This window comes from Anarhichas minor, unplaced genomic scaffold (assembly GCF_050575085.1).
Source record: "Anarhichas minor isolate MPS153535 unplaced genomic scaffold, ASM5057508v1 ptg000007l, whole genome shotgun sequence".
Lineage (NCBI taxonomy): Eukaryota > Metazoa > Chordata > Actinopteri > Perciformes > Anarhichadidae > Anarhichas > Anarhichas minor.
This window is the reverse complement of record NW_027466453.1, coordinates 4,387,637-4,412,454: the sequence shown is the minus strand read 5'-3', so window position 1 is coordinate 4,412,454 and position 24,818 is coordinate 4,387,637. Positions and strand designations below refer to the sequence as shown.

Genomic DNA, 24,818 nt, shown 5'->3' with positions numbered 1-24,818 from the left:
TTAGAAATTTGGATAGAAAACATTTATGTCACTGAATCACTGGTGTCTGTCAAGGTTCAAGGTTAAGTTATTGTCATTGTCCAACACAGGGTTAGCAACAGAATGCAGTTGGTCCTTTCTGCTACATGAGTGAAACAAACAAACTACTTATTATGGTGAGTGTTCCACCAGCTTGCTGGTTGAACAGTGAAGGTGAGCTGCTGCAGGGAGCTGTACTCAACCATCTTAGCACAATTGACACAAATGAACATGTGACACCGAATGCGTTTTTCAACTGAGTGCATCATTCTATTAGTTTCCCCTCTCTCCTCTAGCCCCTTCTCTTTTTAAGCATCTCCATATACATGCCCAGCGACTTCTGAATGGAGTCTTTGGTGATGAAGTTGACAAAGTGTTTGATGTCGGCGTCTCTGTTGGACGTCAGCTTGTCGATGGTTGGCTTCCTCATCATGGACTTGGTGATCGCTCTGGCGTGGTCTGTGAAGTGCACAGATGAACAATTGTTCTCCAACTGTCTTCATCATTTTTAAACACAACACATGGTGAGGAGGATTTATTTTCACTCCTGGCACCTAAAAAATGGCACAATGATCTTATGTTACTATTTTTAAGTGACATGCATACATACATGAGTGGGGTGAAATTTAGCGTAAAAAGCATTATTATTCTTGAAACCTATTTTTGTTAAACAGTTGGAGAACAATTAGATGCTAAATAGGATGTGGGCTCTGCAGGATGACTGTTTCCTTGGGAATGATGTGCAGATTTGTAGATCGTCCATTATCTCATAAGGCTCGTAAAATAATGTATATAGCTGCCATGAATACTTTACAATCCCTCCCCGGCCCCCCTTAGGTTTGGGCTGAGCCCTGGATGGCTCCGCCCCTGCTGTGGAGTCCTGCAAATGTTACCTATCAACACAGTGAGTTGGTGGTGTAGCACCCCCGTTACCACAGAAATCCGATTCAAAACACCGTAAAGGCACGTCCACACAGGAAGCAGTGTTATAAAAATATAAATCTTTTATTAATACCAATCTAACTGTGTGAAGCAACCAGTGACAGCTGGTTTAGCGGGCAGGAGGAGTTCACAGACCGTGCACTAAGATCGGCCTCAAACAATTTAATGCAAAACAAACAAAACAACAAACCAAGGCAGCGTCCCACTAACTAGAAAAGAAATGAAAACAAAAACATAAGTAATCACAAACAACTGCCAATAAACAGAAAACAAACCCAAAAAGATTGTAATTCCACCAACCGAATGTTCAGCAACCCAGCCACCCCCACTTGGATTCCCCCTCAGCTACCATTGGAAGCTGCTCAGGAAGCTCTAAAAACCACACATTACATCTTTCTTAATTATACCCAATTTCCCAACATACGACATCCATAAAGAAAAACCCTTCCACTCTAAATATATTTACCCGAGTCAGCCTCCCCCGAACACACGCTGTCCCCTCCGTAACGGATGCCTCCCAGACACTGCGCCAACGACGCAACTTCTCATGCGGCGTCACGCTACGTCTATGCTTGTTGTGGGAGAGGAAGTAGTTGGACTCAGCACCCCCGCTTGTGGCGGCGGAGACAGAGCAGAGTCACACACAGCCGCTCGTGACGGCGGAGAGAAAGACAACGGCCGCGAATTGCCAGCAGGTGCATCTTTTCACCTAATCAGGCCCGTGCACCTCATTACTGGTCCGCCGGACCCAATAGTGTCACCCCGTCAGTTCCACTTGGTTACATCCACCCCCCCCCCTTAATCAATCAGTGTCCCACTGATGGCATATGTCCCCTCCAGATCCCACATCAACCTTCCCCCTTAGATGGCTTACCGCAGACCTCGGCAGCCGGTGCGGGTTAGAATGAACCCCCGCAGTAGCACGCTTGGACCTCCGAAGTGGAGGTAATGGCGAAGGCACAGGTGATGGCAGTGTCCGTGGTGAATGCAGGGCATGTATACTCTCACCTGCACTCCGTCCCTCCTCGCCCACAGAGGGGGTAGCCCCCGTAGGACGGGGGGGAGACAGCCCTTCTAAGCCAACTTCCCTCTCTCTTTCCCCTTCCCCCTTTCCCTTCACAATGCTCCCCTGCGCCCCCGGCCCATCGGCCCAGACCATCGCAAGCATAGAGTCGTCTGAATCGGACTCCACCTCAGGAAGTGAGGACCCAGCAACTCCCCGGTCCCCCGGTTCCTGCCCATCCATCTGTACGCCTGGACCACAAACGCGCAACTCATTTCTATGTAGATTGCGTTGGGGTTTTGAGAAATCAATCGGGACAACAGAATACACAGGCAGGTCACCACCCAGCTGAGCTATGACTCGGTGAGGGGTGGGAAGCCACACATCCTGAATCTTATGCCTACCTGAAAACTGACGATTCCTTACATACACAAATTGGCCTGGTTGCAAAGGATGATCACCTACAGGCGTGCCTGCATACCTTTTACGAGCTTCCGCTGCCTGCTCCATGTTCTTTCTAGCCCGAGCGTAGGCACAGCCCAACCTCCTCTGATGCTCCTCAACCCACTCATGCACATTACCGTCAAAATCCTCCCTATCCTGTCCCAGCCAGACATCCAGCGGAACCACTGGAGCCCTCCCGAACATGAGAAAATACGGCGAGTAGCCAGTACTCTGATGTTCAGTGGTGTTATAAGCATACACCAGCTCCGGAAGGTACTCAACCCACCTCCTTTTCTGCTCCGGGCGCAGGGTACGCAACAGATCATGTAGAGTCCTATTGAAACGCTCACACTGTCCGTTCCACTGAGCATGATAGGGGGTTGTTCGACTTTTTTTCATCCCATACAACCCACAGAGACACTGGACAACCCCAGCCTCAAAGCATTTCCCCTGGTCAGAGTGCAACCTTGAAGGGACCCCATAGGGCTGAATCCAATATTTCACCAGGGTCTTTGCGACCGTTACTGCACGCTGGTCTTTGGTTAGCACCGCAACCGTAAACTTGGAGAACACATCGGTAAAAACCAAGACATTCTCTCGTCCATCTGACGACGGTTCCAGCACGGTGAAGTCCATTGCAACTACTTCCAGTGGCCTAAAAGCCAACAGACTCCCCAACGCTGCAACCACCCTTGGCTGTGGTGCTTTAGAAACAATACACCGTTCACAAGTCTTACAGAAAGCCTCAATGTCTGCAAACATTCCCGGCCAATAGCACCGACTGCGAACCAACTTGAATGTTCTTTCCACCCCTTGGTGCCCATGGTCAGTGTGCATGCGAGCAAGCACCTCTCGATGTAATACCGCTGGCAACAAAAGCTGCTTAATCTCTCCCTCCTTCTGATCACACAGCCTCCGGTATAGCACACCCCCCAGCTCCACAATCCTTCCCCATTGTCTCAAAAGTCCAATTGTTCTGTCACATTCCTGCAACCTCTCGTCCCTACAAGGTTTCACCCCCCTCACCCAGTATGTTCGAAAAGATGATATCACGGAATCTACCTGCTGCAGACTAGCCAAGGCCGACATGTCAAATGAGGGAAAGCTAGACATAGAAGCTTGCTGGGGGCTCGCACTGGTTTCCTGACACAGAGCCGTTCGATGGGGTTTGGACAGAACACTACGCGTGTCCTGAAAACTTTGTGCCACTCCTCCCCCCTCTGTCCCCCTCTGCTCTGCATACTGCCTAGAGAGAGCATCCGCCCCTGCATTCTGGCTACCTGGCCGATACACCAACTGAAAGTCAAACTGAGCAAGTTCAGACACCCATCTCTGTTCTACAGCTCCAAGCTTTGCGGTGTTCAAATGGCTTAGCGGATTGTTATCAGTAAACACTGTAAACTTGTTCCCAATCAGATAATCCTTAAATTGATCCGTAACAGCCCACTTCAACCCCAACAGCTCCAGTTTCATGGCGCTATAGTTCTCCATATTCCGCTCCGACGACCGGAGGCCACGCCTTGCGTATGCAACCGGCCGTCGCTGTCCCTCCCCCTCCTGCGACAAAACAGCCCCCAACCCTTGATGGCTAGCGTCAATCTCCAGGAAGAATGGCTTGCTAAAATCTGCATACCCCAACATGGGAGCGGAAATTAACTTTTGTTTTAATGTTTCAAAAGCATCTTCACAGGTTGCATCCCACAACTGGCCAAACACGAGGAACGAAGAGGCTTTCCTCCCCCCTTTAGCTGACAGCAGTGTGGACAGAGTGTGGAGGGGGACTGCCAACTTAGCAAAGTTTCTCACAAACCTCCTGTAGAAACTAGCGAAACCCAGGAATGATTTCAACTCTGCCACACTCTGCGGTCGACGCCACTCTGCAACCACCCGAATCTTCTCCGGATCAGTAGCCACTCCAGTAGCTGAAATGACATGTCCCAGGTAAACAACTTCGGACTGAAAGAATGAGCACTTACTCAACTTGACCTTGAGATTAAACTGCCCCAGCCGGGACAACACCAAATCTAGGCGCTCAAGGTGCTGCTCAATGGTAGACGAAAACACCACAATGTCATCCAGATACAGGAGGAGCGACTGGAACCTCTGATCCCCCAAAATTCGTTCCATCAACCGCTGAAAGGTACCTGGCGCATTACAGAGCCCAAACGGCATCCGTGTAAATTCATACAAGCCAAAAGGAGTGCAGAATGCAGTCTTACTGCAATCTTTCTCCGCCACTCCCACTTGATGGTAACCACTCGCCAAATCCAGGGTGGTGAACCACCTTGCCCCGCTCAAAGCATCCAAGGACTCTTCGATACGTGGAAGAGGGAACGCATCTCGCCGTGTTCTCGCATTAAGCTGCCTGTAATCCACACAGAGCCTTAGCGACCCATCCTTCTTCCTCACTATCACCAAGGGGGAGGAGTAGGGACTACTGCTTTCCCTGATAATGCCCTGCTGCAATAGCTGTGCTATATGCGTTTTGACTTCCTCATACTGACTTGGGGGTATACGCCGGTAGCGCTGCCTAACCGGGGCTTCATCCAGAACTGGAATCTCATGCTCTATCACGTTTGTAAACCCCAAATCCATGTCTGACTTTGCGAAGACCCCAGAATGTTTACTCAGGAGCTGCCTCACTTTCCGTACCTGTTCAACAGTCAGCCCTGGAAATTCCTGTGCGGCTACCTCCGGGGGCAGCTGCTGCCGCTCCGCAACCCCACCAGTCCGTTCGCACAAAAAGACTCGCTCTTCCTGCGGCCCTACTCGTTCAAATGCTACAGGGGCAGTACCACCCGACACCACTTCCACTGAATGTATTGAGCAAAGGCAGGTCTGAGATGCAATGTTCGCATCCACATGCCCTACATTCACCACCGGCACCGCAACCTGTCCATTCTCCACTGGAACCACTGCATTGGAAACGAGTAACTCCCCCGGGAGGCTCCCCTCCCCCGCCCCCAATGACTCCACACACACAAATGAGCCTAACAAAGTCTGCCCAGATGGAACTGACACAGGTACAAAACACATGGATCCAGCCGGAACACAGAAAGGTACGGTGGAATAGGCAAAGCCTATAGGTGAAACAGCCTGCTCCTGCTGGCAAACCGAAAACGCCAAACCCCACACTTCATCCGAATCAGACGCCGAATCCTGCTCGGCATCTGATGCCAACTGCTCCATTTCATAAAACCGCTTGATTACGTTCATGCCCAATATGCAAGGAACAGCTATTTTTCGATGTAATGTCGCGGTGTCCGTAGGGTCCCGAACAACCAGAATGCCCCTCCCGTTTGCAACCTTGCCCAAGGCACCGACATCCCTCTCGAAATACCCCAGGTAAGGAATGCCCAACCCATTTGCCGACGACAGGGAAAGCCACTCACAGGTTTTAAGAGTTGGCCTAAAATGCTGCTCAAAAAATGTCTCTGTAATAGTTGACACGTTAGACCCAGTGTCTAGGAGGCATTTAACTTTCACATCACCCAACAAAATTTCCACAGTTGGACATTTGCCGACCAAACATTCATATTCCTCCTTTGGAACTTCAAAGTGTGAGCCCGACTGAACCTCACCTGTAGCTGGACTCATTACCACAGGGGGGGAGAGTTTCCCTGCTGCTCAGCTACATGGGCAAACCTGTCACGGGAGACCTCATGGCGCAAAACCGGAGCTGCCCCTCTGTTTGGAGCCCCTACCCGACACTGTCGCGCCATGTGACCCGCAACCCGACATTTAAAACAGATAGGCTGACCATCAGCGTCAAACCTTGGCTGCTCCCCACGTACCCCCGGCCGGCTAATCCCTAGACCTGACAAATCAGACACTTTCTGTGCCAAATCAAAAATCTGAGCCTGCTGTTTCTTCAGCGTGCTCTCAACCTGGACCTGCTGCTGCTTTAACGTTTGCAGAATCTCCACCAGCAGTGGGTCAGGTTCGGGGAGAGCAGCCGCAACAACTGTATTGGACTCCACAGCTCCCATCTCACATGAGTTTGTCACACACAGCCGCTCGTGACGGCGGAGAGAAAGACAACGGCCGCGAATTGCCAGCAGGTGCATCTTTTCACCTAATCAGGCCCGTGCACCTCATTACTGGTCCGCCGGACCCAATAGTGTCACCCCGTCAGTTCCACTTGGTTACAGGTGGTGAGTTGAATAATTCTAGAAACTAAATCAAATCAAAAGCAGAAATTCTTTGAATTTCTATGATAAGACTGCCACATTGTAGCCGACACATAAAACCACTGTGAGTTTAAATTTTGTTGTTACGAGAGGTCAGCTTCCGTAAATCAGTTTTATTTACCCGTTCTCTGTATACATCCTTAGAGTAACCACGTTGTACTTTTTTGTTTCTCATTCATTTTATTTAAGTATGATTTTGCTGGTTTTGCAACAAAAGGGAACATAATGCACTCTGTTCAAATTATTACTTTTATAGTCATTTACAACAATCGGCTAAAATAATGAAAATAAATCATCCGTTTTATTATCATTTACAATAATATATATGAAAACGTTTTAAAATTAAAACCCATAAAATGTCCAATCCAAAAAAACATGTCTGAAAATATCTTCACTCTTCCTCTGCTTATATGTGTCAGTGGGGGCCACAAGCTGCCAGTGCCAATAGTGCCACCAGCAGCCAGAGGGATTAGGAATTCTTTGAATATTCTAGAGCAGGGGTCACCAACCTTTTTTAAGAGCTACTTCAAAGGTACCGAGTAGTACGAAGGGCTACTTATTTGATACAAACTTCCTGAATAACAAAATTGCACAGATCACCTTAATAATAATAATATATGTGAAGAGACTGTTTGATCACCTGTCAGTTAATTATTCCTCACAATAATTATTAATAATTAATTAATGAATTAATAAAGCCCCGTCTGTTGTCACCGACACCAGCTTTTCCAATGGTACCTTTTTCTCAACGAAGAAACCAGTAAAAAGTCTCGTCTATAGCCGAGGGGGGATCCAACCCTCCGAGGCGCGCGAGCGTCTTCGGGCGCCCGCGTTCAAACCTCTAGTCTGGGCCTTTTCGGTCGGATTGCGTTGCCTCGCCTCTACCCCCGCCACCCCTGAGTTGTTGCCCCGCGGCCTGTTCCGAGGATTTACGGACCTGACGACGGGGTGCGCTCGCGGCGCGCGTCTGGCACCAACGGGATGCGCCCGCCATTCAGAACCTGAAAACCTAGTGCGGTGCGGCGGCCTCGTCCTGGCTGTCCGCCGTGCGCCTCCGGGTACCCAACTCTCTTAACTCTCTGCAAGCGTTTTTGATTTAAAAAAGAACAGCAACTACAATTTTAGACGGAGCTCCATAATGACTAGTGCTATTTTTAGAACATGTCTTGCGGGCGACTCACGTGGTCCCTGCAGGCGACAGGGTGCCCGCGGGCACCGTGTTGGCTACCTCTGTTCTAGAGTCAAACCTTTTATATCTCAATGGCAATAAAACTGAAGTAATTTTATTTGGACCACAGTATTTGACCGACATTATATCTTCTCATCTTGGCCTTTTAACTTCTTCTGTTTCACCAGTCAATTCAGGATTTAAGTGTGACAATTAAATCAATGAAGTAGGTAAATTAGGCTTAGTGTTTGAACAGAATGAACCAAACGTCTCTTTATTATTCAATTGTCATTATTTATTGCTTCATGAACTACACATGCTCACTTTTCTATTACATAAAAACAACAAGTAAATACATGATGTATACAACTAGGTTGCAAGTTAACCATCAACATCAAATATCAGATGAAATAACCTGCATTAAATACATCTGTATTAATAACCTAGACAATTAACAAAGACACAGGTAAATATAACAAATCTATGGTCAAATACACGTATACTGCCATCTAGTGGTAGCAATGGTAAACACTCTTAATCTGCGTCTCCTTTTACAGGCTATGATCTGCGTTCACTCAAGCAGCAGCACAATACGGTGGAAGAATAAATAGCAACAACTCTGCACACACAACAATGACTTTGATTAAACTATGTTAAAAACTGTATTGCATCAAACAATTGTTGAGGTATAAAACTAAGGATGTGAGAGCCTGCAGGCCGCAGGTACGTTTCTGCTGCGAGCTTCTTACTGCGCACGCGCACCAGAAAAATGGGCTGGGTCCGGTTCAAAATGATAACAATATTTAATGTACTACACAAAGTTCACTTACAATCTGAATTAACTATCAATAGTAATGTTCTCGAGAACACATGCACGCATCTCACTCACAGGTCTGAATCCAGGTACTGAAAAACGAGAGCGGAAGTGGTCTGAGGAATGCTCTCTAGAACGTTGTCTTTTATATCCCCTGACAGTCGGAAAGTGTCCGAACTGTCCTAAAACGTCTGAATGGTCGATTAGTGATTGGCTCCATTTGAATCCTGTCCCCTCCCTGGATCGATCCTTTCTGGCAAACATCCTGAACTCCTCCTCTCTGACCTGCTGGTCAGTTGTCCGTCCCTCTGTTCTCTGCTGCACCTCTGAAAAGCCTCACTCAAAATGATCTCTTTCTGACCCTCAAACCTATTCATACAGTGTTTTAATACCTTTAGTGACTATACTTCTATGGTTTAATACATTCAATGAGTAAAATACTGTAACATATAATATGCTCTATAAGTAAGAATATTGTAAACATAATACATTCCATAAGTAAACATATTGTGACTTTTTATTATTGTGACACTTCTACTCACCACTAGGGGTGTTATTTAATCCTACTTATAATATTTCTAATACTGAAATCCTTCACACAATCCACAGATTAATCGAAAACTTGATTCTTGCTGTGTACATGGATAAATGACTAATGTTGCTAACATACTCCCATCAGCCCACGTTTATTTATTTATATTTATTTATTTTTCTTCTAATGTTACCCTGGTATGTGCTTGCATCATAGACGAACCATTTTCTTGCATACGGTCATTCTATTACCATCACTTTTATTTTGACATATTCTTACTTCCGGACTACCTGTTTTACTTTGCGTCGCTCTTCAAAAGAAAAAACAAATAAACCATAAAACAGACTATCAAAACGTACACGCTCAGCTCGGCAGCTTCTTGACGGGTGCCGAACTAGTGCCGCTCGCCTGCCACAGTTGTGGCACCTGACTGACGCTTGCCACTGAGGTGCCGCTGACTGCCAGTGCCACAAGAAGGATCTCGGCCCTGCTCGACAGTGGACTTCAAGAGGAGCCCCCCAACACCACCATACCCAACAGCACAGTGTCTGTGGTGGAGACCTTCAGGTTTCTGGGATTCACAATCTCCCAGGGCCTGAAGTAGGCCGACAACATCGACACAGTCAGGAAAAAGGCCCGGCAGGAGCTGCTGATTCTGTTTTACTCTACCACCATCCAGTCTGTTCTCTGCTCCTCTATCACTGTGTGGTTTGGATCGGCCACTAAACAGGACAGAAACAGACTACAACGGATTGTCAGGTCTGCAGAGAGAATCATTGGTGCCAGCCTGCCCTCCATCCTGGACTTGTACACCTCCAGAGTCAGGAAACGGGCTGGAAAGATCACTGCAGACCCATCACACCCTGGACACAAGCTGTTCCAACTCCTCCCCTCTGGTAGGCGCTACAGAGCTCTGTACGCCAAAACCACCAGACACAGGAACAGCTTCTTTCCACTGGCCGTCACTCTCATGAACAATTAATCAGATATACTGCACTGCTACCTCCATTTGCACTATCACCTCAATTCCACTGTCATTGCTGTATAGGTTTATGTTCATATATATATATATATACTTCTGGATATTCTATATTTATATTTATTTGTAAATAGTCGTTAAACGTTAAATGTTTACATCTGTTCGACTTTTTTTGGTTGTCCTTGTTTTATGTTTTTTTACATTTCTCTTGTTTATTTGCGTATACGCATACATGGCCAATAAAGCTGATTCTGATTCTTCCTCTTCGACCCAGTTTTCTGAACCCTCCCCCCAACCCCGTTTTTGTCTCTCTCTCTCTCTCGCAGGATTACAGGAACAACGGGGGACTCTGCACCACCAGAGCTTCCGAGGAAACGGCCCCCACTCTACAGTCTCCATTCCCCCCGTTCCCGCCAGCCACCAGACACCAACGGTCCCCGATCGCTCCCCCAACCTTCTTTCTACAACCCTCTCTACCCTCCTCGTTTCTTCTTCCCAACACCCTTTCATCCCTTGACCCCCATCCCTTCAGTCCTCTTCTACCCCATCCCTACCCTACATCCCTTCATCCCTCGACCCCTTCCGCTTCCTAAATCTAACAATCATTCCATCACGCAATAAACCTCTTGAAACTCATATTGTTATTGCCGTGGTCCTTGTTAGTGAAATGTAACTTAGAGAAGCCATATGGATCTGTGGCTCTCCAAAGCAGGCGTCAGCTGTACACAGTGTTCTACACGTGATGCAGTTTGACACACACACACACACACACACACAGACACACACACACACACACACACACACACACACACACATACACACACACACACACACACACACACACACACACACACACACAACAACATATAGCAAAGTCATACGGCCAAGTATTGAACACACACACCTATTGCAAAACGCACACACATGCATGACAACAGGCAGAAGAAGGGGGAGCGGCAGGTCGTAACCTGTGTTCAATTTAAAATTAATTGAACCAATCTCCGGACTTTTTGGCAATACACTTTGCTCACTGGTTTAGGTTTTATTCTTTTTCTGGTGTTGCAAACTTGTTGTCAATAGACCACTTTTTCTCTGAATTGGAATCCAAATAAATATACTTTGAATTGAATTAAATAAACAAGTGAAAACGTAACTATTTGCTACATTTTTCCATCCCGGACGGGACATCGAAACCAAGAGAGAGGGGTCTCCTCTAGGGGGAGATCGTTCAGCCGCTGCGGTAAGCTGCAGCACACTCACACCATCTCACACACACACACACACACACACACACACACACACACACACACACACACACACACACACACACACACACACACACACACATGGATTCTTAAAGTAGGAGAGACCTGGGGACACCTCACTCCGAGCACTATACTAAACTAAAACGTAGGTATAGGGAGTGGAGGGAAAATTAAATTAAAATCAAGAGAAAAAATTAAGATCCATGTTTTGCGGTCGAGAAAATGAAAACGAATGAACAACTGATCGTGTTGTTATTAGTCATATATTACTGTTTGGTATAATTGACCCGTACAGGTTTCTCTCTTTAAGAGTAGAGTCTACATGCTGTATTGTATCTTCTTGTTCTCAAACTGTATTCATCATTCTCAAGTCAAAAATTGTCTTATGTTATTATTTCTTAAATTCCATGACATACTTAATTAGGCTAGGAATTAAGCATTAATGATGTGGAACCTATTTGTGTTACACAGTTGGAGAACAATTCTTGCAGATTATCTTACATTATACACAGGGACTGGTTTTGCTTGATCTTTAATAAGATGTTACTAACAGAATAATGATTCTCCTGCTGGAGTAATAATTTACCCAGGATGTCACGATCAGGCTTTGCCTTCTGTGTTCTGTGTGTGTCTTTCTGTATCCTCACTCTACCTGTCAGCCACTCCCTCAGCACCAGTCTAACTCCCTTCACCTGCCCCTGATCACTAATCAAGCACTCCCTCATCAACACAACTCTCCTCACCTGTTCTAGCCACTATTTAAACCTCTGCCTCTCAGTCACTCACTGCCAGATCATTGTGTTCTACTGGCCCGTTTTGCTCGTCCTATTCCCGGTTTCCCCGTCTGCTTGCCTTGTCTCGTTCCTGCTGGACTTTCCCCCTCGTCTCTTGTCTTGTGCTTGGACTCACTGTTGTGTTATGATAACGATTCCTATGTGTGTTTAATAAACACCTGCTTCACGCTACTCTGCCTGGTCTGCGTTTGAGTTCTCTACCACACCCCGTGACACAGGATGCCTCTGCAAAAAGCAACACATGAAACGCCGGGTTGCCGACTCGCTTTGAGATAAACTGCCGGGAATAGAGATCCTGCTGCTGTGTATCCAGGGGTGCAGGTGTTGGTGCGTCTCTGACTCCCACAGCAGGGCAGAGAGTCTTTCAGGCTCCTCTAGCATGCAGAATAACTATTACATGCTAACTGTCCATGTGTCATGAAATCAAGATTTAGAATGATGTATTTTAAATATACACACTAATGTGACCTCTTTGGCTCAGGATGCGTTGGGTGTGTGTGTGTTGGGCCTCTTGTTGGTCCTGCTGCATCTGTCTACCTCCCTGCTGCTGGGAGCCTTCAACATCCAGCAATTTGGAGACAAGAAATCCTCCAACACGACTCTCATGGACATTATCACCCAGGTCTGAAAATGTTTTATTTTTTCTTGCATCCAATATTCCTTTTTTCTAAGACTGTATCTCATCGATATAAAGAGGATATATTTTGAACAGCGCTGAGTAACGTTAAAATACCACAAGGTTTACCCGACAGCTGGCCTCCCTTCAATTGCAATAAGTTGGTAGCACATTAGAAGTATGAGCATGTCGATAGATTTAGTTACAATACTGTATTGTTCAGAGGCTTTTGGAGATTAAAGGGGCACTCCAGCTATTCTTTTTCAAATCCATAAAGTTGGGGGACTCACAAGAGGAGATTAAAAGATAATAATAGTAAATAAAAAAAATTGATCCTACATTTCCCATAATGTAGTCATTTCCTGACTTTGGTCTTTGTTAGTATTTGATAACAGCAAAGATTAAATAAATGAAACAAGTTATATGGGGGCAAGTGATTAAAAAAAACAAACATTAACGTTGAACCCTGTTATGACCAGTGAAGCTTTTAAGTGAGGAATTAGTGAAGTACCCCTTTATTACCTAGAACAATAACCATCACAGATTATTTAATTTGAGTGGAAAAGGAGATGTTATGTTGGTTCACCTCTTTTAGTTCTGTTTCTCTTTGTTCCAGGAGAACTCTACTTGAATGGAATGAAACTAAACAGACCACTAATATAATAAGACGGCACTGCAGCAAGAACTCTAATCAGATATGTGTTGTTTTCTGTTTCTCAGATTGTCTGTCGCTACGACATCATTCTGATCCAGGAGGTCAGAGACCCGGATCTGGAAGTGACCGACAGACTCATGACGGCCGTCAACAAGTTAGACTAACCACACACCTTATATAGTGCTTATATTACTACACACAGAATATAGTGACCTTCTGTAGAAGTTAAGTTGGACGGCTCATGAACTCACATTATGATTTGAGACAAACTAAATGATGCTCTACATCTGTGTGTGTTTGTGTGTGTTTACGCAGTCGTTGTCCTCAGTTCGGGTACATCATCAGCGGCCCTCTGGGTCCCAGGTTCTACAAGGAGAGATATCTCTTCCTCTACAGGTAAACAGAGAGAGACAAAAACAACCGATCCTCTGCAGGAATCCTCCGTTGAGACCCCACATCAGTGACCAGAAAACAAACTATTTATCTTTTGAAGTTATACTTCAGATCTGCACAGTGTCTTTGTCCTTATTGTCAGCGATTAGTGCCAGAAAACTACTCATGTAAAAGTAGCCAACATTACAATTCAAATACTCAACTACAAGCATTCAACATCATAAGTATTATCAGAAAAACATAAAGTATCACAAATATAACCACATAATGCAGCAGACTGAGCCCTGTCAGAGTAATAGATTACAATGCTAGATTATTATTGTTAGCTGGTCTTGGTGGAGCCAATTTGAACTAATTGATATACTGTTGGACAGTTTAATCTGTACCAATGCGTCATGTTACAATGTATGTTACATGTTTTATGTGAAAGCACAATCTGAAAAGTAACCTTAAGTAAAGTAACTGAAGTAAACCTTCATTGTTAATATTTGCCTCTGAGATGTAGTGGGGCGGACGTATTTAGTAACAGGAAATGGAAACACTCAAGTACAAGTAACTCAAAATTGTACATGTGTATAGCGTCCAAAACTTGCAGCAGAATGTAAACCTTAAGTTGACACGTGTTTCTGGTCCTATGCACATAGCTCACACACTGCTCGTAGGTGAAAGCAAAAAAGGTTTTATTGATCCAATTTCCCTCGTACAAGTTGGTGAAACAACTTCCTTTCTTCCTAAAAGTATCGCTGTTTATCTCGACACACTCAAAGAGTCCACAGATTAATCCACAGATTGTTCCACAACATAATCCACATAACACGGTTACTCCCCACCACTGGTTGTTATGAAAGATGGTTCAGTACAGATATTAGCAGATCAGAGTTTAAGGTAAATATGGGTGATCATGTGTCACATGCTGTGCTAGAAAACTCTACACTTTTGACAGCTTTTCGTGCCATCGAATGCAATTTCTCAACAAAGGCACTTAAAGGGCCAGTGTGCAGGATTTAGGAGCATCTAGTGGTGAGGTTGCAGATTCAAACCAACTCAACGCCTCTTCGCTCATCCCTCCTTTTACAAGGATGTCGGAAAACTACAGGCGCCTTCAGGTAACACAAAAAGCCAGCGTTTGGTTTGTCCATTCTGGGCTACTGTAGAAACACGGAGGACTCCGTGAAGAAGACACACTCTCTATGTAGCTATGAAAGACTCATTCTAAGCTAACAGAAACTCAACGATTCGTAGTTTCAGGTGATGAAAACATGCAACAAACATCACTCTGCCAATAGATCCCCCAAAATCCTTCACACTGTTCCTTTATGAATGCAAATGACTTGCAGATGTGTTGTAAAAAATTTAAATGCATTTGAAAATTCCATTTTATATGGAATGTCACATAATTGCATAACATGCACAATATACAGCATAGCCCAGCATACTATCTACTATATAAATAGCCCACTTTAAAAACACCAAACACATCATGAAATCTAATTTCTGCAAAGAATACTGGTGAATACAGAGTACGTTTTGGTCAAGCTGTATTTAGTAATACAGTCTTCCTTTGGTAATTATACTTAAATTTTGGCAAAAACAGCAAACATGACACATCTGCACATTACATTCATCCATTCACACATTCAGGACCGGTCAAGCTGCTCCCGAGTGGTCACAGGACCGATAAACGATGATGATAAACAACTTGTGAAAATGCTCCAGCAATGCTGTGAATAGCTGACTACAAGAAAGAGTTGATGAACTTTAACCGCTTTTTGAAGACTACTTCAAAAGCAATGTGTTTACAGGAAGTGAGAGATGTGGTTAAGTACTATCTTTCCTCTGCAGGGAGGCGATAGTGTCCGTGGGTAGATCCGCCACCTACGACGACATTCCCTACGGTAGCTACAGTCGCTTCAGCCGGCCGCCCTTCATCGTTGAGTTCTCCTCCACACACACCGGTAGGCTCTGAAAGAGTGCGGCAAAGAACAGAGAGCGATAACTCTTCCTCACTGTAGGACGCCAGTGATGTAGATTGCCTCTCTCGTTAGGCGACCAACTGAGAACTAAACACCAGACGTGTGTGAGAGATTCTGAGGTCACGATCCGTTGGTCACCAAGGCCCCTTTAGAAAATGTTTTGTCTTCAGTAGAATTCGTTCACTCACTCCTTTCTCCTTTCTCCTGTTTTATAGCTGTGGGGAACTTTGTTCTGATCCCCCAGCACACCTCTCCAAGCGACGCTGTGCTGCAGATCGATGCCCTCTATGACGTGGCGACTGCTGTCCGCAATTACTGGAACACCAATGTGAATGTTCTCCTCCAGAAAACACACCCAAAACCAATTATTTGGTGGAAAGAAAATAAAAAAAAGAGTGTAAAGGATGATTAATTTGTTATACGAGATGGGGGATGGTTGAAACTATTTCTGCTCTCCCTGCAGAACATCGTGCTGCTGGGCGACTTCAACGCTGGTAGTAACTATGTATCGAGCCCCAGATGGAAGTGGATCCGCCTCTCCGTGGACAAGAGTTTCCACTGGCTGATCACCGACGATCAGGATACTACAGTGCCAAGAACAGGGAAAACAGGCTTCCCTTACGACAGGTGGATACACACACACACACACACACACACACACACAGACACACACAGGTGTACATATACAAGTGTACAAATCCACTCCTCTTCCTGTATCTGCAGGATTGTGATCACTGATGACATAAAGAATGGAGTGGTGCCTGGCAGTGCTAAGGTCTACAACTTCATGTCGGCCTTTGGTCTCACCGAGCAGGAGGTAAAAACAACTTTAGCTTTAACTCTCTGTGATAGAATTCACATCAGTTGCAATTTACAAAAAGACCGGGTCTATTAAGAGCAGTTTAACACTTTGATGTTGTCGCCATAGAAATAAATGGAGTAGAACGGACATAGAACTAGGCTCTGGCTCGGTGCTACAGCGGGTCGTCCTTCAATCAGAGGATGGCTCCTGAAAGCTGTGCCTTCAGTGTATGTGTGGGATGAATGTCAGTTAGTCCTGAATGCTTAGTCCTGATGGACAGGTGGCATTTTGCATGGCAGCCCCTGCCATCAGAGTGTGAAAGGGTATGAATGGGTGAATGACATGTAGCGTTAAAGCAAGTACATTTAACATTTACATTCACATTCAAATCAATGTGGCAGGATAGTCAGAGCGTGGGCCATTTTTATGTGTGCCGTTGTTATCGTGGCCGGTGTAGCGGGCTAGTTTCGGTTTAATTTAGACTTCCATGGCAGGGGAGAAGATCAAAAATCTGGTTCACCCAGGGCTGTTAACCAAGTGTGGAGATGTCGACTGCATAATTTGTGGGCGTAACATCGTTTGACCTCTTCTCTGATTTTGAGGCGGCTGTAGCTCAGTGGGTAGAGCGTGTCGACCTCCAACCAGATGGTCGATGGTGTTAGGTTTTTAAAGAACAAAGGATGAAGGAGCCTGCAGGCCGCAGGTACTCTTCTTCTGCGAGCTTCTTACTGCGCACGCGCATCATAAGAATGAGCTGGACCCGGTCCAAAATTAAAAACAATATTTAATGTACTACACAAAGTTCACTTACAAACTGAATTAACTATCAATAGTAATGTTCTCGAGAGCAGAGACCACATACACGCATCTCCTCACAGTCCGGCGCGGCCAGTTAGCTGAAAATGAGAGCTGCAGTGATCTGAGGTAAACTCCCTAAAACATTGTCTTTTGTATCCCCTGAGAGTCGGAAAGTGTCCGATACTGTCATAAAACGTGTGAATGACCCTCCGTGGCGATTAGTGATTGGCTTCATTTGAAGTCTGCCCCCTCCCATTATCGATCCTTTAGCAAAACATCTTGGCTCCTCCTCTCTGTCCTGCTGGTCAGCTTGGCATTTGACCGTCCCACTGGCCCCATCCTCTATCGATGAGGTCGCCTCCATTTGCTGCTGCATGTCTGACACCTCACTCAGAATCCCTATCTGACCCTCAAAACTATTCTTAGTGTTTTAATACCTACAGTGACTATACTTCTATGATTTAATACATTCAATGAGTTAATATACTGTAACATATAATATCCTCTATAAGTGTGAATATTTGTAAACATAATACATTCCATATGGAAACATATTGTGACTAACATATTTATTATTGTGACACTTCTACTCACCACTAGGGGTGTTATTAAATCCTACTAATAATGCATTTAATACTGAAATTCTCCACAATGGTTACGAAGTGTAGAGAGCCAGAGTAAATGAGTAAAAAGGAAGTGTGTCAAGAGTGTGGATTAATAGGCAGAAATATAATATAATATTCATAACTGTGTTTTTATTAGTGTATAATGACCTGAAACTAAGGAGGCTTATGCTTTACTTAGCTTAGAATTTGTTTTTTTATCTTTATAGGAAGCGGGTCCTCTTCCACAGAGTCCACCATGTTGCACCGCCATGAGCCTTTCATGTTTTTGCATTAACTAAAGCTGGTGATGGGCACTGAAACTCAGTGTTAAATTGGCACCACGCTAAATGATTAAAGACCAGAGAATTGATAAGCTTCAACGTTACTGGTGCTTTTTCTTAGTACGTTTTAATGTTTTGGTGTAGTTTATTATCACGCTGCAGGGAGCATCTCCTCTGCTCTGTCTGTCAGGGCTCATCTCCTTCAACTACACTCACACACATGGAACTAAGTCAGCATACAGAGCACAGAGGCTGCGGTGGAAATATTTGCTCAAAGGCACTCAAATGGATCCGGCAAAAAACGTAGTTGACGAAAAACAGGCAGAGAACATAACACTAGGAGAATCACTGGAACGCTTGACACAAAGGACTAAGATGAACCAGCACAGAGACAGGGGAACACAAGGTTCAAGTACAGTGGGGAGGTGTAGGTGATGGGACACAGGTGGGATCAGTCAGGGGCGGGGCAGACAATCACAGTGGCGGGAAAACACAAAATAAAACAGGAAACACTGACAAATGATAAAGTAAGAAAAACAACAAAGGATGTGTCTGTGTTCTTCATTACTGATTATTATGATTTATAAACTTCTTATTATCTTATTTATTTTATTGACATTTGAAATGACTTCATATAGGGACTTTGCTGTTGTACATGTGGTGGGGAATGCTCCAGAGAGAATGAAGCATCGGGTGTAGGGTTGTGAACGCAGCTCTCAGGCTGGCTCCTCCCCCAACCAATCCCCTAATCAGAGCCATCTTTCGAAAGGCACCAGTTGGCATGGCCTCATTCCTTCTGGGCCCTTGTCCTGTCTCTGTGGTGGCTCCTAGTGTTTTTTTTTGTGTTACAGGTATGTATTTAATGTGATCACTTAGCATGCCAACCATTATAAAATACAGCTGCCTTTAATAATAACTCTGGACTGACTTGTTGGTTAGAAATTCTTTTTGAAGCTCCATCATCGTTGTGCCGTCGATGAGTGACTGCATATGTTAGTACCCCATATACAAGGTAGTAAGTAGTCACAACCTTCATTTGTATTAGTTTGCAGCATGGTGAGCCCTGTTTGTAGGTTCACCTGCTGCTATTTCACCTGTTTTGCCTTGAAGTTTTAATTAATTTACATTGTTCAACCCAGTGATTTTCAACCACTGTGCCGCGGCACACCGGTGTGCCGTGAGATATCGTCAGGTGTGCTGTGGGAAAATGTCCAATTTCACTTAATCGGTCGAAAAGAATATTTAGTTGCTGCAAATAATTTGCCATTGTTGAGCGTCTGTCTGAGCTGCAATATAGTGGCTGGCTAAGTAATTAAATACTCTTCCATACCAGTGGGTGGCAGTAGGTAGCGCAGTAATGACGTGTTAATTTAAAACAGTAGAATTAAATGATGCGCGGGAGAAGTTGCGGTGACAAGACGAACAGCGATGGAGACTCTGAAGTGGGCCCTGGACAAAATTCTTAGTTTATGTTGGATAGGACATTTTAGGATATTAGATTATAATGTAGTCTTAGAGTTTTTAGTAAGGCCTTTTTAGCTTAATATGTAATAATTATTTAAGATCCCTTATTGGTTCCAGTAATGTTTTTGTCCATAAATATTCTTTCCTCCCCGCAGCTCTCGTCCCTGCAAATTTGACTATTTTCTTTGATTCCTTAAATAAAACCTTTGGCTCATTTTTATGAAACACGTCTCTGTCTCATAACGGTAACGAATCTGTAGGCCTTAATAATTCAAAAATAAACGATATCTTAAGGTTAAGCTTATATTTCCTGGGGTGTAATTCCCCAGGTGGCGTTGTTGGTTCCTTCATTTCCCCCCGAAGGCCCCGCCACATAAACATTACAGTTGCTGCTCTAGAGACAATATTTAGTTGTATCTCAATTATGAATAATTTCTAATCCAGATTTTTTGTTTTTAAAATTCTATACAAGTTTCTAAAAGCAATTATTTAGTCATGAAAAAGAACAGAGTATTTAAGAGTAGCTCCTTGCTGTGATAAAATCCTACAAACCACTTAATGTTTCATCCTCTTGTCACAGCGTAGGAAAGCACATCGCTATTGTCATGGATCATTTATTGTAACCAGCATTAACTAGCTAGCTAGCTAACTAGTGGACAGCTGACTAAGTGGCTAGCTTGCTAGCTCCATCATGCTTTAATGCTACACTGGTTACAGAATATGAGCTGAGCTGCAGGCTGGAGGCCAGCGGCAGCTCTGGGTCTAACTCCGCCTTACTCCCCGCCACTCCAGGGAAGGACAAGCTAGCATAACTATCAATAATCACAGTTTTCTTTTATACTGGTCAAATGAACACAAAACCGTTCATTGCGTTCTACTCCTATTCCATTTCAATGGTTTTCTCCTTGCAGCAGTGATGTAGAAGTATAGTGACGGCTTGGTCAATGCACAGTGACATCACTGTTGGGAGGTTACAGGTGCAACAGATTCTGAACACGAGGAGGTGTCAGTAAGGTGTTATTATGGATCCCACTGCTCTTCTTGGCAAGACCCGCCCTGCGCAGCCATTCAAGCGCAAGGATTGGCCAGCAACCATGCTCACTGAGGTACTGGTAGCCTGATTTGTTCAGGTTCTATGTCCTGACCAATGGGTTGTACTGGCCCAAACTAGTAAAGGTCTAATGCCTAACACTAACATTGTCACCAGCTACACAGGGCGGTTTTGCCAAGAAGAGCAGTGGGATTCATAATTACACATCAGTGTATCAAAGTCCACCTCCACGCACCTCTAAAACTCACCAAATAATCAGATTTCAGGAAGGTTATGTGCTGGAAATTCCCAGACCTGCTGAGCAATAGTTCAGCTCAGGGCCCCAAATAATGCAGTGAATTTTAATTGTTGACTATTTTTTAAAACATACTTGCACACATACATGCTTGGAAAATGGTCAGCAGTTTTGGTTGATGGTGCTGAAACATGTAAAACCAGTACTGTATGTAGTCCTTTAGTGATGCAAGTGAAAAGGGTATTTTGATGACTTGAGTTTTACAAAACATAATAAACCTTTTCTGTCTAACCGAGGACATTTTGCTGAAGCTGGACCAACTAGAAATTGTGCCACAGGAGAAACCTACGATGTTTTCTCTCTCTCTCTCTCTCTCTCTCTCTCTCTTTCCGGTTCCGGTGAGTGTGAGTGTGGAGGTGAGACGGTGGAAGAGCGAGTGGCGCTAGATTTGAACGATCAAGTGAGTCTCTTGAACGTCTGTACTGCTTGGTGTGTTGAGTGATCGGGGCTCTGTCGAGGTGCGTTCGGGAGGAATGGCGTCCTCCGAGACGCCACCTCCGTCTCTCCGGCAGGGAGTGAGGATCGTCCCCCCGGATAACAGCGTGACGGTGGAGGAGGTGTTGCTGGCTGTCGGTGAGCAGGTGGGACACGATGAGCTCAGCTTTGCCTCCAGAATGAACAAAGCAGTGGTGGTGTTCCTGAAGAAGGAGCCTCTAGTCCACCAGCTGATCGAGAGCGGAGTCTTCATCAGGGACGTGTTCGTGCAGGTCTCCCCGCTGTCAGCTCCCTCCACACGGATCACCGTGTCCGGTGTTCCGCCGTTTATCCAGAACGAACTGTTGGAGAAAGAGCTCCGGAAGTTCGGGAAATTTGCCAGCAGACTAAAAACAGTGAGTCTGGGATGTAAAGACCATAAACTGAGGCACGTTCAGTCTCTGAGGCGGCAGCTGTTCATGTTTCTGGACTCACCGACTCAAACCCTGGAGGTGTCCTTCAGAGTGAAGCACGGTGACGGCTCCTACATGGTGTACGCCAGCTCCGGACAGCTCAAGTGTGGAGGAGTGGGACACAAGCGGGCTAACTGTCCGCACAGAAAGAAGGCCGGTTCTGCTGACACAGACACCGGAGCGGGAGCTACGCCCGCGGATGAAGAACCTGTGGCTGAACCGAAGGATGATGGACCGGTGGTCGAACCGGTGGCAGATGGACCGGTGGTCGAACCGGCGGCGAGCGGATCTGGGGCCGGGCCCGCGGTGGCGGATTGCGGTACTGCAGGCGCGGCGGCTGGTGGTAGAGACAAAGATGAGAAGGAGCAGAGCCAAGCGGAGGAGCAACAGGCTGATGTTGCAGAGAACAGCAGCTCTCAGACTGGACAGCCCCAGCCAGCAGAACGCGTGGAGGAAGCAGCCTCCACCAGTGATGAACCCAGTGTGTCTAACAGTCAGATGTCAGCTGGAGAGGACATGGAGCATGACTATGAGTCTGTGAGTGGAACCCCCGGACAAGATACAGATATGTACACATTGAAGGAAATAAACACTTTTCCAGATGAAACATATCAAAAGAAAGCTAGAATAAACGAACACTTCAGTGACACCCCGAAATTCATAAGATCAGCCATCTCTATTATGAAAGCGGTCAGTTTTGATGTTCTGGATGAGAAGAAGCGGTTTCGCCTTAAGAAACATGTCACTGTTCTTAGAAAAGTACACAAAAAAGAAGCTAAAGGTAGAAAGTCTTTGGTTAAAGGTCATAGGTTCTTCTAAAGGTACTTCAGGTTACTGAAGAAAAAGGCTGTTAGTTAATGTGTGATTTGCTGTTGTGTCTCAAAAAAAGAATTATGTTTGTTTTGATAAACTGTAAAACTCTGTAAACGGCACTTAAACAAAAAAAAAATAAAGATATATTTAAACCTCTCTCTCTCTCTCTCTCTCTCTCTCTCTCTCTCTCTCTCTCTCTCTCTCTCTCTCTCTCTCTCTCTCTCTCTCTCTCTCTCTCTCTCTCTCTCTCTCTCTCTCTCTCTCTCTCTCTCTCAAAGGCATTGGATGTCAGCGACCATTTGCCTGTGGAGGTGATGCTGAAGTAAAAGGGTACCTGAATCATGAGTGCCAAAACCGTTGCAGAGACCTCCACGGTGAATTGGGATAATGATGACTGCGTGGGGGAACCCGCTGCAACCATGCAGCGTTGAATTGACTAGACCAAAATAAAGAAATTATTTCTGCTGTTCTGTTTTATTGTCATTTCTTTCAATGTTTGAAGCAGCACAAACAAAAGTCCATTCACCTTTATTGTATCAAGTAGCAGCACAATTTTCAGAGGTATGTATCGAAAACGTTGCACAAAAAACTAAAGCTATCCGCATGTCATGACGCCAGCAGTAGTAGCAGTACGTCTGTCTCTGTTGCCTTGAAACCGAAAGAGACTTTATGAGGATCATTTTTAAAGATAAAAACGAAAGTGACGATGTGATTTTTAACAGCTTCATTTCATTCCTTAATCACACGAATCAATCCTCTGACAACAAAAACCATCATTGCTTCAGATATTTCAGGCTAAATGTAGATAAAACTGTTAGATCACAAAGGCATCGCCCACTGTGGGCTGTTCAAATGCACCCAGGGTTACTTTCATTAGTTATGGTTCATGAAGGTACAGCAAGGCTAGACACTCGGTGGAGACCGGCCTGTGGCAATAACTGACTGTTCACTAAAGCCCTCCCCCGAAGAGCAACTGTCCAATCACCGCTTAGCAACCGTAACTGGGCACAGCAGGTCTGTGAAGCTTTGGCTAACTAGCAGACTGAATATTTCACAAAATATGGTTTGATGGTAAATTGTAACGGATTGATGTTACTTTAAATAAAGTATTTAGAAATTTGGATAGAAAACATTTATGTCACTGAATCACTGGTGTCTGTCAAGGTTCAAGGTTAAGTTATTGTCATTGTCCAACACAGGGTTAGCAACAGAATGCAGTTGTTCCTTTCTGCTACATGAGTGAAACAAACAAACTACTTATTATGGTGAGTGTTCCACCAGCTTGCTGGTTGAACAGTGAAGGTGAGCTGCTGCAGGGAGCTGTACTCAACCATCTTAGCACAATTGACACAAATGAACATGTGACACCAAATGCAGACGCATTTTTCAACTAGTGCCACGAAGTCCCCCAAAGAAGTGTATCATTCTATAAGTTTCCCCTCTCTCCTTGCATAGATATGTGGGTGGAATTTAGAGTATTCTTGAAACCTATTTTTGTTAAACAGTTGGAGAACAATTAGATACAAAATAGGATGTGGGCTCTGCAGGATGATTGTTTCCTTGGGAATGATGTGCAGATTTTTAGGCCCTCTTTTTATCTCATAAGGCTCGTAAAATAATGTATATAGCTGCCATGAATAGTTTACAATCCCTCCCCGGCCCCCCTTAGGTTTGGGCTGAGCCCTGGATGGCTCCGCCCCTGCTGTGGAGCCCTGCAAATGTTACCTATCAACACAGTGAGTTGGTGGTGAGTTGAATAATTCTGGAAACTAAATCAAATCAAAAGTAGAAATTCTTTGAATTTCTATAATAAGACTGCCACATTGTAGCCAACACATAAAACCACTGTGAGAGCCAATTTTGCTGAACGGACCTCCTTGACCTGAAAACCCCGATCCCCATCCGCAACACACCTCCTCTCTTCACCCCTCCCCTCCAGCCTGACCCGGTCACATGCACTGTGCAGGTAAATAAAAACCTCCCGAGAGAAGTTGCAGAGGAGCCTCCGGGGATTCACACAAGCAAAGCCTCTGTGC

General features: G+C 45.0%; 1 protein-coding gene across 1 annotated transcript; it reads left to right on the top strand.

Moving 5' to 3' along the window:
* The first annotated feature begins 5,269 nt into the window (after nucleotides 1-5,269).
* On the top strand, nucleotides 5,270-23,108 carry LOC142945232 (deoxyribonuclease-1-like). Its single transcript, XM_076086651.1, has 10 exons — nucleotides 5,270-5,337; nucleotides 5,677-5,752; nucleotides 12,631-12,771; nucleotides 13,486-13,574; nucleotides 13,736-13,816; nucleotides 15,656-15,768; nucleotides 16,002-16,114; nucleotides 16,250-16,413; nucleotides 16,510-16,603; nucleotides 23,061-23,108. Exons 1-10 carry the CDS (start codon nucleotides 5,270-5,272, stop codon nucleotides 23,106-23,108), a joined length of 987 nt encoding a protein of 328 aa, XP_075942766.1.
* The last annotated feature ends 1,710 nt before the right edge of the window (nucleotides 23,109-24,818 follow it).

Excerpts from the sequence above, each read along its gene's own strand:
- LOC142945232 (XM_076086651.1), top strand. The coding sequence starts at position 5,270 with ATGCCCTACATTCACCACCGGCACCGCAACCTGTCCATTCTCCACTGG. Across the intron at positions 5,753-12,630 it reads TCCCTCTCGAAATACCCCAG|GATGCGTTGGGTGTGTGTGT; the intron begins GTAAGGAATGCC and ends TCTTTGGCTCAG. Across the intron at positions 16,604-23,060 it reads TTGGTCTCACCGAGCAGGAG|GCATTGGATGTCAGCGACCA; the intron begins GTAAAAACAACT and ends TCTCTCTCAAAG.